The 15253-nt window shown below is 36.5% G+C and overlaps 2 protein-coding genes across 7 annotated transcripts in view; one reads left to right on the plus strand and one right to left on the minus strand.

Moving 5' to 3' along the window:
• CEP95 (centrosomal protein 95) overlaps positions 1 to 13406 on the plus strand; it is a 29315-nt gene extending 15909 nt beyond the window's left edge. For 2 of the 4 annotated variants that reach the window (XM_035558976.2, XM_035558977.2), the window contains 4 exons: positions 261 to 413; positions 1545 to 1691; positions 1784 to 1855; positions 1927 to 2278. In XM_035558976.2, the coding sequence (XP_035414869.1) occupies positions 261 to 413; positions 1545 to 1691; positions 1784 to 1855; positions 1927 to 2103 (549 nt within the window). In that variant the 3' untranslated portion in view covers positions 2104 to 2278. Of the gene's footprint in view, positions 1 to 260; positions 414 to 1544; positions 1692 to 1783; positions 1856 to 1926; positions 2279 to 11994 lie in introns of those variants that run through there. The other 2 variants (XM_035558979.2, XM_035558978.2) reach the window with 2 other exon arrangements.
• SMURF2 (SMAD specific E3 ubiquitin protein ligase 2) overlaps positions 4211 to 15253 on the minus strand; it is a 65388-nt gene continuing 54345 nt past the window's right edge. Inside the window, exons 12-20 of one of the 3 annotated variants that reach the window (XR_004780575.2) lie at positions 14616 to 14719; positions 13760 to 13874; positions 13163 to 13341; positions 12557 to 12694; positions 12266 to 12386; positions 10127 to 10328; positions 8283 to 8358; positions 7602 to 8008; positions 4211 to 7004 (exon numbers count right to left, since the gene is read on the minus strand). Coding sequence is in view for 1 of the 3 variants with exons in the window: in XM_035558981.2 (XP_035414874.1) it covers positions 7909 to 8008; positions 8283 to 8358; positions 10127 to 10328; positions 12266 to 12386; positions 12557 to 12694; positions 13163 to 13341; positions 13760 to 13874; positions 14616 to 14719 (1035 nt within the window). In the remaining 2 variants the exon portion in view is untranslated. Of the gene's footprint in view, positions 8009 to 8282; positions 8359 to 10126; positions 10329 to 12265; positions 12387 to 12556; positions 12695 to 13162; positions 13342 to 13759; positions 13875 to 14615; positions 14720 to 15253 lie in introns of all 3 variants that reach the window. The other 2 variants (XR_004780576.2, XM_035558981.2) reach the window with 2 other exon arrangements.

Genomic DNA, 15253 nt, shown 5'->3' on the forward strand with positions numbered 1-15253 from the left:
GAAGACTTTCAGGCTCCTGGTATTGTTAAAAACACCAGCAACCACTGCAGTGTTGGCTGCTTAACTACATAGTACTGTTCATGGCAGCACTTTGCTAAATCAGTGTTGATCACACTGCATTTATAATTTAAAACTTTAAAATTGGGGTAGGGAGAAGGTCCTTTAAAAGGGACCCAACTTATTAGAAATGATTAACAAAGCTTCGCTTGCAGCAAATCTATTAAAAGCTTGGTGGTCTTACCTCTACTTTCTCCACTTAGCAAGAATTTAAGCAACGTATCTGCCGACAGAAATGGGCTCAGAATAGGGTGAAAGAAAAACGCCAACAAATTGTTAGAGCCAGGAAATACTATGAAGATTACCGGGTCCAGTTGCGTGCCAAGATGATGCGGGCTAGGACACGGGAAGAAAGGGTAAGTACAAGATGTGTGTCTTGCTTTTCAAGTGTGGAATTCTTCTCTATTGGTTGGACCTCGGAGCTGAGAACCTGCGTTATTGTAGTTGAGATAATGGTACAAGTAGACAGAGAGCAAGTTAAGTGATCAGAATTTAGGAGCCTGGAGTAAGTGGCTGGGTAGTCAAAGCCACAGCTGAAAAGGTTCCTTCTTTGGAAACACTGATACAGTTTAGGGCAGGGCAGTGTAATACAAGAAAGATGGTCAGTTATCAGTATGGAAAAACAGGGCTGGTAACATGACAAATTGGGGAAATGAAGTTTCATGAAACAGTACAATTAAGAAGTTCCTATAGCTACTCTCCAAAGAAAATAACCTAAATCTTCAGTTAAGGAAACTGATCAAAAAAGCACTCATTCATGTTTGTTAGACAAAGTGGACTTCTTGACAGGTGATCTCTATTCAGGGCTGCACAGCAGAGCTAAAGTAAGCAAATAGTTGGTATATTTTACAGGAGTAAATGCACAATTTTCACATTTTAAAGTTAAATTCTAGAAGTTTAGTGCATAATTCATTGTTAGCGATCTGAGAACTGTGCCTCTCAAGCTCTGCAGTAGTGTAGCTGGTAAGTATTTTTTTGTATGAATGGAAAGCTTGAGTACAGGCTGGATTTCCTGTTACGGGAAATCTGGATGAAGGTCCTAAAGTTAGACAACAGAATACAGGGTGGGCTGTATTCACAGTGCACATCCAGAGTTTGGCTTATATTGTCATATCTTGTGAAGTATTTTAGAACTCTCTATATATTTGCTGTTCTAGCCACTTTCTTATTAATCTAACAGATGAAAAATGTACTTCTGTCTAAAAATTCCAGCTAAATTAATATTACCAATACAACTCAGCTGTGTCTGTACCACCAGTACTAGATACTTAACTATACTTTTTCACAGGCAATGACTCTATCTTGTGATCATTCTTTCATCATGAGATAAAGCAGCTGAAAATGTTAATATATACTTAAAAAGCATCTTATTCAAATTAAATTGGTTGATCTAAGCCTTATATTCAGAAAAGCTTAGTGCTTCCAAAAACAACCAAGCTTTTCTAAGTTTCTGGGAAAATTTTGTTTGCTTTTTTAATCGTTGGCAGATATTTAAAAACTTATTTGAAGAAGGCTTAGAAATTCAGAAGCAAAGACTAAAGGACCTCAGAGCATATGCTCAAGAGATGCGTGCTGAGCAAAGGAGAGAGCATCAAAATGAGTTGGAGTCCATGGAGAACTATTACAAAGATCAGGTAAGTTTAATCGGCAAAGATAGCCAGTTAATATTTTAAATACTAAAAGCTGTTTCTTTAATTGTTTCAACTCAAACTTTCTTTATGCTTAGTTCTCTATGCTAGCAGAAGCTTTATCTCAAGAACGTCAAGAAATCCAAACCAGAGAGAAAGCACAAGCACAAGTAAGGATTTCAGTTTTATACAGATGTTTTCTTTCTTTCTGTGATATGGCTAATACCTGTATTTTCTTCAGATGCTGCAGAAAACAAAGAGAGAATTGAGATCAAGGATGGAAAAGGAAATACAACAACTGCAAACTGCAATAATGCAAAATGATGATGACACCTTTTTTCAAGAACTAGAAGCAGACAGACTGAAATCTCGACTTCAGATGGCTTCCTTTCAGTATAGCAAAAGCAGTTTCTCATAAGACATGGTAAATATCACTGCAGCTGTCTGGCTAAGCTGGTGGGAATCTTTAAGAACTGCTGTAACAAGAAGATGGTGTGTAGCTGTTGTTCTCTAAGACCAGATTTGTCATTTTGACGTGTCGGAGGGGTAGTTGCTGATGTCTGGAACTTTGAGCACTTTTATGATCATCAATAAAGTTTTAAAGTACTTTCTATCTTCTTAGCAAGGCTGAGATAATGTTGAACTCAACACAAAAGAAGTAGGATGAAGTCAGTGTGTTTTAGTGAAGCTGGCTTAGTGGAACAGTTGAATGCTAACCTTTCTATTTTCTTATGCTAGTTCTACTGCTGGAATTAAAAAGCCATACTAACACTATTGATCAGAGGTAACTGGGTTAGAAAGCTGACAAAAAAGACAAGTAGATCTTTAAAACAATATCAATGCTTCACGTTTCCTCTGGAAAGATGAGATAGAGAATGCTGCCATAAACCTGACAAAAATCAGTAATTTTAATATACTAATCAAGTGAATGCTACCTATTTTACAGAATACTGTTTGCAATTAAGACCGTATTTTATAATTGCTGGTATTTATTGCAAACCATATAAAAGAAAACAATGAAAATTCTTCTGAAGCAGTGAAATACAAGCTTCTGCAAGAACTGAATCCTTTGAGGGACCTGTGGATGGCAGTCTTAAATGGTATGTCCCCCCCCCTTGAAAATAATTATGTACATATTTTTAAGCCTCTGCAACTTTTTTTTTTTTTTTACAATAACTGCTGGGAGAGGACTACATGTTAGGTCACCTGTATTTAGTGTGCTGCCTTCTTAAGGCCTTTTTGTAGGTGTTTTGATTACTGGATTTCATATCAGGGTTTCAAAATTACAAAAGCCAAGGCACAAACAAGCAACATTTTGCTTTACTTGGTCTACTTCAAAAGGTGAGCATGGTAACCCTACATATAGACAACCACTAACAACTTTAATCTTTTTTTTTTAATTTTGTCTTAGAAGCCGATTATTAGGACTAAAGCAATGAGTACTTGCATTACCTTTCTCAAAAATATTCTATTAATTTTTTTTAGGGGGAGCCAGAGTAGTTCTAGTTCTGTCAGCCATAAGACATTAGAGCCAGTAGCAATTAGAAGTTCCAGCATTCAGCTTTTACCTCACTTCAGGGTTATAAGGTCTGTTTTTAACATTGTCACTGTAACTACCTTCACAGACTCATCACTTACTTCTGCTGTGATATATTTAGTAGAAAATTCAGGTTTTAGCAGCCATGCCCTATGAGATGGAAACATATGCAGGTGAATACTTAAACTGAGAACTAATTGCATAAAGACAAACTGCTAATTAGGAAAGCTCATTACTGATATATTTTCCTCTGCTTGAGGAAATTGGAATTTTATAATAGTCTCAGTATTGAGGCTGACCTAAAGAGTAATTTTAAATAGGCTCTAGTACAAGAGTTCTTGCTGGTAATTGCCTATTGCAAAAAGTGATATAAACATAATGGAATGGCATTTTAGTCAGAACCTGCCGTAAGATGGTGTCTCTTACGGAATTGACAACAGAGTGAATTGAAGTCTCATGCTTGGGGGGAAAAAAAATCTGCTAGAAAAAAAAAAAAACCACAGCAACTGGAAATGTTTCCTTTACAGATTAAACAAAACAGCTGGTAGTTTAAGCATGATATACTTCACTTAAAAAAAAAAAAACACCCTGACTTTAACAACCATTTGCAAGGAGTTGCTAAAAACTAGGTTAATTTCAAGTCTCTCTTTATTTAACAGCTAGGCTGTTAAATTTTAACAAGTATTTACAAGATTTATCCTTTTCTTCCCTTAAGGAAGGTGGTTTAGCTTTTGCTGACTTTTTGGAGGAGACATCCATTCACTAACACTGAGATGAAGTCCTTTCCAAGAAACACATATACCATTAACATGAAAGCCAAAAGTAAGACCATTTTTTTCAACTAGGACATTTAGCACAATCCTTATTGTAGATAGCAGTCTGTTGTAGAAAGACAGTAAGAGTTTAAATATTTTCTCCTGAGACAAAGCTGAGTTACTGAAAAATGCTTGTGTTACATTTTAATGTTTAATTAAGAAACACTTAAAACTTTTTAAACCATTGATGCTGTGACAGTGCAAACAGCATACAATTTATTGCTCAACTTCTGCATGGGTACATACATTAAGTACTTAAAAACCATTTTATACAGATTTTTTTTTTGTTAAAGCTCATGTAACAGCTGGGTGAAAATACAATGATATCAATGCTAAAACACTCTGTAATAAATACAATGGAAATGATAAACTAAGAACTGTCAGTTTGTGGAGGAGTAATTACACTTGTATAAACTAATTACAGCTACAGACAAAGCTCTGAGGATGTGGTAGAGCCAGAAACCTACTACATAGTGTAAAGTACAACAAATGGCACCTGTTAACTATATGGTGCTGTTTAAAATCTGAAGCATGCTACATTAAGCTGTATGATGCATACTTAAGATATAGAAGCAAAGCTTTTACTTCCATCAATGCAGCTAGTTTAAACGCACCAGAAGTTCAATACAGATGTAGTGTTGTAGAACAAGAATTTAAAAACAGCTTGTGTGCTCTGGACTTTAGTATAACACAAAAATTTGGTAAAAATAAATCAGTTTAGGGAAACTGAAACTATGTGCAAAAAAATTAGAATACATACTGTACAAAGCACCATTACAAAACTCTTTACACCGAGAAATTAAATCCTCTGAAACTCAACTGTGTACTGTATATTTGAAATCTACAAAAGTCACTGTTCATAATTAAACATTCATAATGAAAAGCAACAGCATAAAACCATGATGTGACATCTCTCTAAAACAACTAAAGCCTGGATAAAGTAAAACCCAGTAAGAGGGACACATTGAAATAAATATTCACATTAATCATGGGGTGAAAGTCCAAGGTTAAAATGCAATATTAGGCTTAGCACCTTTTTGAGGGGAAAGTAGTTGACATGATCTTGAAACAAAATTTTGCAAAGGAATGAACCTTTTAACATTTTCTGATAAACATGACTAGGTGATGAGGTGCTTTGAGTTAAAGCTCTCAGTCATGAAGGTAGAAAGGCACTCAAAATACTTGTTATATTCAACCTCATCTGTCAGCTATGGGAAGTCAAACGTAGATTTATCTAGTTTTGCCTATAATATATTAAATTTACAATATTTATCTGAGACAGCTAAAAAACACCTCTATGCCATACCAAAATGTTTGGTAGAACAAACAGATGTACTGCTAAGGCTACTGTGAAAATGAATGGTATTTATCAGCTGATCTCCACTCCATTCTGCAGAGCTCATCTACCCCCTCCTCAGAAATGCTTTTTTGTCATAAGGGTGGCCATAACTATGTGCTCAATACACTTACCAGCCTAAGCAGGCTGACAGGGAGAAGGTTCCTAGGAGGTGGGTACAGGTGGTGTGGTCAGGAGACACGGTCTTTAAATAGTGCTGAGGTGGGCTGTCTGGTGCAAAGGGAACAGCACACCTTCTCCCTGGAACTGCCAACTGAGCCCTGACTTCTCCCAAAGACTGGATCGAACTGAATTTTCATGCTTCCATGATCAGGGTGGCTGCAGCCATAGCCTGAGCAAGAGCAGAATGAAATCCCTTACACAACAGTGGAGACTTTAATCCTGTGAACAGTGGTCAAAAAAAAAAAATAGTCTCTGTAAAGAGTAATTCATGTCATACCTCCAAACTTGGGGTGAGAAGAGGTCTGTGGGCATATCTAAAGCAGTGGTCCCCAACCACAGGCAGCAGTAACGAATAAAAACACACTGGGCAACATCCTACTTCGCTCTCCCGGGCAACCTGGACAAATGTAGTGGTAGCTTCTCTGGTAATATTATTACCTGAAAGCCTTGAATTAGGGATTCCAACTATAAGCAAAGGTACCAGCAGTTTTAAGAGTGCAATAGTCCCTTGAAATTAAGAAAGAAGTGTCTGATATACATCAAACCTGGCTGTCAAAGCAAGTTTCTTGGCTTTAAGTTTACATCCTTAAGTAGCCTCACCTCTGCAGCCAGCCCAGAACTGGGAAGCAACAGCTGTACAAAAATATATATATAATCAAATGAATATGTGGATTTGGCTCACCAGATTCCTACCACAATTCTAAAAAGTAGTCTGTTGCCCACTATTCTAATACACAACATCCAGTAGTAGTTTACTCACTGTGGCAGTCAGACTTGGCAGAACAAAATTAAGTTCAAGCTCCATAGAAGAAATAGAAAATTAGCTAGTTCACGGTGTGGCCTACACTGTGGAAGAACAGCTGTTTACGTCCCATTCTTTCAGCATTTTCTGTACCCTTGACTTTCTTCTTATTGGCAGTGTAAAAAATAGTGCAGATTTGATGGTCAATTGTAACCCATGGTAAAAAACAACACTGATTGGAAAAAAATGCTACCTATTCCAAATATTCTCACCACTGACAGGAGAATGCCACTGTCTAGTAAGCAGGCTGATTCATCTACACACCATGAACAGATCACATAGATCTTAACTGAGAATTCCCAAACTTACTTCAAAATTCAGTTCCCTCTACTGGTAGTGCATTTTATTCCCCTTTGAAGAGATCAACCCATGTTATAATTCATATATATACTTACTTCCATCCCTACAATCAATAAATTATGTGCTTTTGAAACCTTATTTTCAAAGCACATCACACATTTCAGATAATACATCATTTTTTATCGCCTTTTTCCTTAGTTGTAACAAACCCACATGTCATGAGCAGCTAGACAAAGATTAAAATATGTTTTACCTGATAAATCTTTAGCATCAACAAAGATATAATGTGATTTGGCTGCATTCAAACAAACTTTGGTCGACTGGACAGGATGGGTTCTGAAATGAACTGCAAACAGGTTTCTGCTGTCAAATATTACCTCATCAACATGCTAAAAAAAGTTGAAAAATGCAGTGTTTAAAGTCAAAAGCAACAAAAAATACTCTTGACAGACTTGTTAGAAAAATGCTGTTTAAAAAAATCAAAATGTCTACTGTTCATTAAAAAAGGTCTATTCCACGTGTTAACACAAATACTGTACCAAATACAGTATCTGTCACTCATACTAGAAATTTTAAGGAATCTGACAAGTGATATAAATAGGACCCCAAAACATCATTATTTGTAATTCATGCTTGAAAAAATATAGAAAAAAGCCCCCTGTGGTAACATTTAAGTTGACTTTACATTGCAGAATATAATGTTTTACTATAAGAAAACGCAGTTAACATGTAAGTGGCTTTAATTAAAAAGATTAACGATTCTTTCAGCCAATTTTATGCAAAGTTAGAATAATCCAAAATATTTTTTTTCCAAAAATAGCAGGTATAGATGCTGTTCAGTATCATACATTTAAAACAGGCTGAAACATGACTTGTACCGACTGCTGAAGTTGTGTCTTGGTATCTGAGAATAGAAATCAGGTAGGCAAATATAATAGATTACCTTTTACAAAAATAGTAGTAGTCTTTAAGTATAGAATACTGCTTAACTGTTGAAATGTAGGAAAAGTCAGCATTCTGTATGTTCAAGATATTAGTTTTTAATAGCAGCTGAATGATCCTATGGCAGGAACCACAGAATCTATTTTCTTGAAGAAAAAAAATTTTCCAAAGTTGTTCTTTCCCTTACAGTGTCCTAGTGTAGAAAAGGGAAAGTTTCCTGTATTTCAAGCATTTCTTGAGTCTTGGCGAGGGAAGGGCTTTCCGGCTGACAGGAGTATAAATAGAGTCTCAGGTAAGCCTGTGAAGGGTCATTCCACAGCAAACCCACATGTTTCTTCAATGGCAGTTAGCAGCTTCTCATATAGCTTGTCATAGCTTTCATAAGGAGGAATGTCTATTCGGTTAAAGCTGCAAAGAGAAAGCAAAAGTTTCAATTGTTTGGAACTTCAAGCCTCACCTAGCAAAGTTCTGCTATACTTCATTTTAACCTAGTTGAAACAATGACAAGGCAATATTTAATGAGGCCAACAGCACTTCATATACATAAAATCAATCTGCAGTTTTCACACCTTTACTACTTTGTAATGGATAGCATTTATGACATCAGAAAATGAAGAAACACCATTCAAAATATAGAGAGAGCAAATCTATACATCACAACAGAGACCTGAAGCATTCTTACCAGGTATGAGCTTTCGGCAGATTGTTAGTGCTGGCATCAATCTGGTGTATTGTAAACAGTCGTGGGCCTGCAGCACCTGAAAATCCAGAAAAGATCCCTATTACTACTGTATCACACAATATGAAATTGCTTTGTTGCACTGTAACAAACAAGTAAATAAAGCAAGAAAAAGAGAAACTATGCCCAAGTTGAAACCATAATCACCTAGCGAAAAAAAAGCACCTCATAGTGCATATCAGTTTCTTCCCATCCACCCCCACAAAATAACCATGCAGTTATTTAAGTCACTGAAAGATAAACAATAACAAAGCATCGATAAGGCAGAATAAAATATGTTTTACACTGTGCACTATATAATTCTAACAGTTCTGAATCTAACTTTTCCCACCCTTCCTAAAAAAGGAAACTTAACACAGCTCTGTTGGTCCCCATGTTATAACAGCTGTTGAGTAGTGGCCAAACTGGACAGAAGAGTCACAGATACCAACTTATATGTTTTTGTGAAATTACTTGACTGTGTAGCGATCCCCTTAATCTCTGCTAAATGAAAGACTGCAACACAGCAGCCTTTTACACAAAGGCCAGAAGAGCTTACAAACGCCCTAGCCTTAATAAAACTGGAATTTTTGCTTGTGTAGACAGACATTTAAGAATATAATCTACAGTATCGAATCTTTCTAATGGGGATTCTTTGCTGTCAGCTAGGAGTGTAAGCAAATAAAAGCGTACTGCTGTGTTAACACAACTCAAATCTAAAAGCTGACAAGGTCCATGTTCAAATATGTAGGAAAGCAGGCTTGTTTTTCACAGATTTTTTTTTCCCCACTAGCATAGTCATATTAGAATATACAGTGCAGGTAAACTGGCATTACCATACTCCAAGCAGTTTGCTTCACTATACTAACAGCATTCACATTAGCTGTAGGTTATTCCTACTTTCAGCTATTCTCAGGCCATTAACAGTTACACAGTTTGACTGAACAACTCTCTCCCCAGTATTATTTAAACACAAAGTAACTAGGGCCTTCAAAATGTCACTATTCCTGAGCTTCTAATGCTCCTGAACATTTTAGAGCTCAAGAACAGAAGAAAAGAAAAACGAGGGCTTCCAGGTGAAGAAGGGATGAAGAAGAAGAAACTGATTTCTATAGCAATTCACTATTGTTTGTGGAAGCTATTATCACTGAATGTGTGTTCTCTCGGGATCTTCTACCTATTAAAATGGTTTGTGGTCAGTGTTTCCCCTGGGCTGCTTTCTCTCATCTTGTGAGAGAATGAAATAGGGTAACTAGTGCATTAACAGAACGACAAGGGTTGCAGCAGCAGAGATCCAAAGCTTTGACTGAAGTTCAGAAAACAGGTCAATAACTAAGTAGATCATTTCTATTGCCTGGGATGCTTGTGACTATGTTGCTCTTACAATAAAACCAGTACAGATTACTAAGTGCATCTGCTGTCAGAACCATAAGAACACTCCATGTTGGTGTCTTCTGGTCGCAGAGCTGTACAGATGATGAAGGCTTGCAGAAGAGAAATAAAAAAACAATCTTCCATGAAAAATATAATGAGAACCCTGCTAGATCTCCGCTGATCAGAAAGTATTACTAGAGAAGGAAGGAAGGAAGGAAGGAAGTGCATAATTGAAACAAGAACCATTTGCAGCTGATTTAAAAGGTAACAAACAAACTGGCAAAAAGGACATTTCTGAGATTGTTATTCATCAGACCATTAAAAATCCCCCTGAAAAAAGTCACATTACCGCCAACCAGCCTTACATTTAGCTAATGTTTCTGTGATGTGTCTCCAAATACAGGCATTTGCAGTTACTTCTGGCAAAACATTACCTTGCAATGCCTTGAAGCCCTGCAGAGGCACTCTGGACGAGCCAGTCACAAACTGGAGAAGTCGCGCTCTCCTTTCTTCATCAAAGAATTCCACAGCTTTCCAGAACCATTTCACAATGTTGCTGTCCGGTGTACAGTGTTTTAACCTAGTATTTGCCTTCCAGTCATTAACATCGATTTTTCCAAGTCCACAAATAATGAGCTGTAAATTTAAAATATAATTAATAATTTCATAAGTGGGATGGGAGCTAGGACCTATCCATCTTCCGTTGGGAAACGAAGCTGGGAAGGGTCTAGAGAACAGGTCTTATGAGGAGCAGTTGAGAGAACTGGGGTTATTTAGCCTAGAGAAAAAGAGGCTCAGGGGAGACCTTACCGTGCTATACAACAACCTCAAAGGAGGCTGTAGCAGGGTGAAGGTCGGCCTCTTCTCCTAAGCAACAAGTGATAGGACAAAAGGAAATGGCCTCAAGTTGCACCAGGGGAGGTTTAGGTTGGATATTAGGAAAAATTTCTTCACTGAAAGGTTTATGCAGCATTGGAACGTGCTTGCTGCCCAAGGAAGTAGTTGAGTCACACCATCCCTGAAGTATTCAAAAGACATCAGTGCAGATGTGGTACTTAGGGACATGGTTTAGTGGCAGACTTGGCAGTGCTAGGGTAATACTAGGGGGTTGTACTTGACAATCTTAGAGGTCTTTTCCAACCTAAATGATTCTGTGACCATTAATACAACAACAACAACAAGATTTGGAGCTAGACAAATGATAAATTACTGAGTCTGAAAAATTGACAGATTTTAAACCAAAGGAAAATTATAACTTCTCACTAATATTAGGCGATGTAGAAATACAACATTTTTCTTTAGAAGAGCCTTACCTTTATACACAGTTTTTCAAATTATCTTAATTCAAATAAAAAATTCAAACATTTCATGAGCTTATAGGAAAACATCTTGGCCTGTCAATCAAATACTAGCAGCACAGATTCTTCCCCATATGTGAAAGTGCACATAATTCCAATTTGAATTCAATACTTCTTTCTGGAGCAAAACTAAGGGTGCAGTTTGGCTCATCCAACTCTGGACCCCCAGAAGTAATTTTATTGTTGTGATACCATACAGGTAATACAAATAAGATTTCTCTCCTAAAGATGAGCTTTTGGCACTTCTAAATAGAGAACCACAATGGATTGGCTTAAGCTCAGAAGGGATATGATTATAAAGACATCTGCTTGTGACTAACAACACCAGACCTTCACCATTCTTCCTCTGTCTGCAAAATGATTGTGGATTAACAGGCTGGCTGGCTGGCTGTTGTTGAATGAGAACATTCAGGATTAAGGAATAGCACTCACTGACATTCTAGTACAGGGAACAAAAGAAAGCATTAATAATTTACCTTGTGGCCATTTTATATGGCAAGAAGCTCAGCTCTGCAGCTGACAGACTGTATATTAGATTTCAGTTTTAAAACAAGCTTGAGATCTATGGGATTTGAACTGAAATGATAATGTGTGGATGCTGATCTTGACATTTTATATCACATTTGTTGGTGACAGCACCTTTCCTTATGCTATATTGCAGGGCCAGTTTAGTCTGGCATAACTCAGCTCTGCAAAACCACATAGCTGTCTGACACCAATGTCAGTGCAGTACACTGGAGGGGCTGGGAACAAGGCGGGAAGGAGTGACAGAGCATTTTCCTGGCAGCACTTAAAATTAATATCATGAAACTACACTGTGAGAAATATGCACCACTGCCTCTGCTGGAGTAACACTCAGTGAAATAATCCAAGGTCACTGCAGATCATACTCTATGGGTTCAGCAAGTTTTTTTTTTTTTTTTTTTTTTTTTTTTTTTTTATAGGAGAAGGTCTCCTCATCTACCACTTACACAGTTGCTATGAAATGTCACCTTGAGAAGCACTCTACTAGTTCTCAGTGGAAGATGCATGCTGTCCATCTCAGAGATTACACGACCTGGTAACCTCTTATGCTAACTGTATTTCTTGTAATAGCACACCTGCAAAACCCCTAAAGCACTGGGGATACAACTTCACATGTTCCTTAGTCTCAAAAGGATGCCTCGGGCTTTTATTATTACACTTGACGACATAACGTAACATTAGTGTACTGACCTCTAACTCTTTCTCATCAAATGTCTTCAGCAGATGTTGTGGGATTACTTCATTAAATCCCTTCTGTAGAGCCAGAAACTGAGCTTCAATTCCTCGTAAAAATCGCCAGTTTACATAAAGCCTGCAAGCAAGTGCAAATTGGATTTGTGAAAAATGTATTCAAATATAATAAACCTGCAATTTATTCAGCCAAAAAAATGGCCTTATTAACAGCAATATGTAACAACAAAATTATTGCACTGCCATTTAGGAATAAAAAACCACACCATAACAATTACTTCAAATAAGTACCTGACATATTCCTTTTTGTTTTCTTCTGTCACTGGGATGCTTTTGCCATTGGGTTTCAGTTCATGTTGAATAATTTCCCCATATGCATTGTGTTCTACACAGAATGTATGGTCTAAGACTCCTGTGATATCATTCTCACTGGTGGAAAGAAATAAGTGACTCAACAAAAATATATTCTGCAAATATAGTACAACCATAATACTTTTGACAGACATCGTAATTTACTTTTTGAGTAACATTTAAAATTACTGCTTGGAAGCAAGAGATGAATACACATTTTTGTTATATTTTAAACCAATTATCAAACTTCCAATGTTATATTTCGATAACATGCTGTTTATAATAGGCAAAATCAATTAACAAATTTATGAACAACGGAATACTTTACAGCTCAGTAATCTTTCATCCCCCCCCAGATTTGAATACTTTGAGCATGTTAAGCCTTTAAAGGAGACATATTGTGCATGTAAGAAAGACGTTTCTTAAATCTGCCTGAGCAGGAGATCGAAATATACCTCATTTCTTTTCAACAGGATTTAGGGACATATATCATGTGTTAAACAGAAAGAAATCTAACATTGTAAAAATATAACACACAGTACATACAGTATCCAAACTAAGCTGTTATGAAGATCAGGGTCAACCAATTCCATATCATCCAAAGTAATTGGCTTTCCTAGCAACTGCTTATAGAAAGGCAACGTGAAGCCCCCGTCAATATAGTGTCCGTGAAATACAGCCATCCCCATTATCCGTCCAACAAAATGGAAATACGATAAGTGTTCCTAGAATTGAAAGAGACTAAGTCATTCAGCTAAACAAGACTTCTAGGTTGTATCTGCTGAATATTAAACAAAATTTCAATAAAAAGAAAAAATAAAAACAAACCCAAAAACATAGCCAGAACTTTTTTTCTTTTTTGTTTTTATACACAGTACATTTAGTATATTGCTTCCAGTCCAGAAGTCTTACTACTAAGAATCAAAACAAACTTAATTTCTCCCAAAGGAAACATAAATCAACATCTTAAAGAAAATTAAGAACACATTTGGGAGGTTTCTTTGATCAGTTCTAAAAATAAATTATCATATTGCACAAATTCAGTCTCTAGTAATACTAATGCGAGAATTAGATTCTTAAGTCTAGAACGTTCTCTGCACATATTTCATTTCTAGGTCACAAAACTCCTGTTGCCAGTCATACCGGGTTAACTGCAGAGTCTGGGTTGATTTGCAGTGTATAAATATCATCTCGGGAATATTGGAAGAGACCGTAATATGGATTCAACATTTCATGCGACAATAGGTAGAGCCACTCCCTAAAGAAAAATAATAATAATTTATAGTGTACTTCAGACAAATGCATTCATATACTAAGAATATCTTCAATCTTTTCAAAATGAAGTTGGCTATGAACATGTTTAGATAAGGCTGAAATCAGAATTATTTTTAACTGATTCAGTAACTGCACAGCTCCTGACAGCCAACAGAATTCCTAGAATAGGTTTAATATACGAAGGATCTCTTCATACAATTAAAAAAAGTTCCTTTTTATAAAAAAGTCAAGAACAACCTCACAGACAACTGACAGACTTTAGTTACCTTCCAACTGCTAGTTCTTAAGATATTGCTTCAAACAGTAGTGGTGACTTGTAATAAAGCATATTTTTGATCAAAACTCTGCTGTAAAGTTGAGTGTTTAGTGGTGTAAATTCTCAGATACCGAAGGCTTTACTAACCAAAAACAAATAGTGTAATTTTGGTAGATATCAAAAGCGCGTCTCACATATGTGATAAGCCTCCGATGCAATCTGTAACATGCATTTTGATTTATTTACAAGGAATTAGGTGTTTTTTTGATGCATTTTGCCTTAAAAAAGATTATCTGAAAAATATATGCATGTCAGAAGAATAATCCGTTACTGAAATAAATAAATAAATATATATATATATATATTTTTTTTTTTTTTAAAAAAACAGGGCTGTTATAAGTCTAGTCTTGGATTCAGAGCAGTGTAGCTGGTGAAGCTGCGGGAAGAGACAGAGGATGCACTGTTTACCTGGCAACACCTCCATAATCAAGGCCTTCCTCCCCACGGAATTTTATCATTAATCGTTTCCACAGGTCTTTTGGCCTCATCTTCATGACTTGCCTGTAGGATTCCTGTAAATACACAACATGTTCTTTTATTAACTGCTATTTACAGACAAGAAGAAGCTACTACTGTTTATTAGAAATGAAGGGAGTCTCAGATTCTAAGTCCAAGGGGGATACTATTTTCCTAGATACTAACCACTGTTTCTCCGATCACAGACTGCTACACAGTTTTCTACAAATGTGATAATGCTTGTCAAATAAAACAGATACGAGAGAAGAACCACCTCTAAACTTCCAGGGGTGTACAATGATCATAATAGTTTCTATCATTCTAACAAACTTTACCCCCTCCTGCCAAATCTGTGTCAGTAAATTTTTGTTTTCAAAAAAATAAAATAAAAATTCGTAATAATGAAAATGATAATTTTCACTGCTGTACAGCAGCATTTCCCCCCCTTTCTTTTTCAGTTGATTATGAAGTGACTTGACAGTCTCAAAAGGGAAGGCCAACACAAATCTTTCTTGGCTGTAAAAACGGTGACAACACAGCGGGCTATCATGTTTGTGGGTGGGATAAAAACGCAACAGGGACGGGTGGGA

The sequence above is a fragment of the Cygnus atratus genome, chromosome 18 (genome assembly GCF_013377495.2).
Source record: "Cygnus atratus isolate AKBS03 ecotype Queensland, Australia chromosome 18, CAtr_DNAZoo_HiC_assembly, whole genome shotgun sequence".
NCBI classification, from domain to species: domain Eukaryota; kingdom Metazoa; phylum Chordata; class Aves; order Anseriformes; family Anatidae; genus Cygnus; species Cygnus atratus.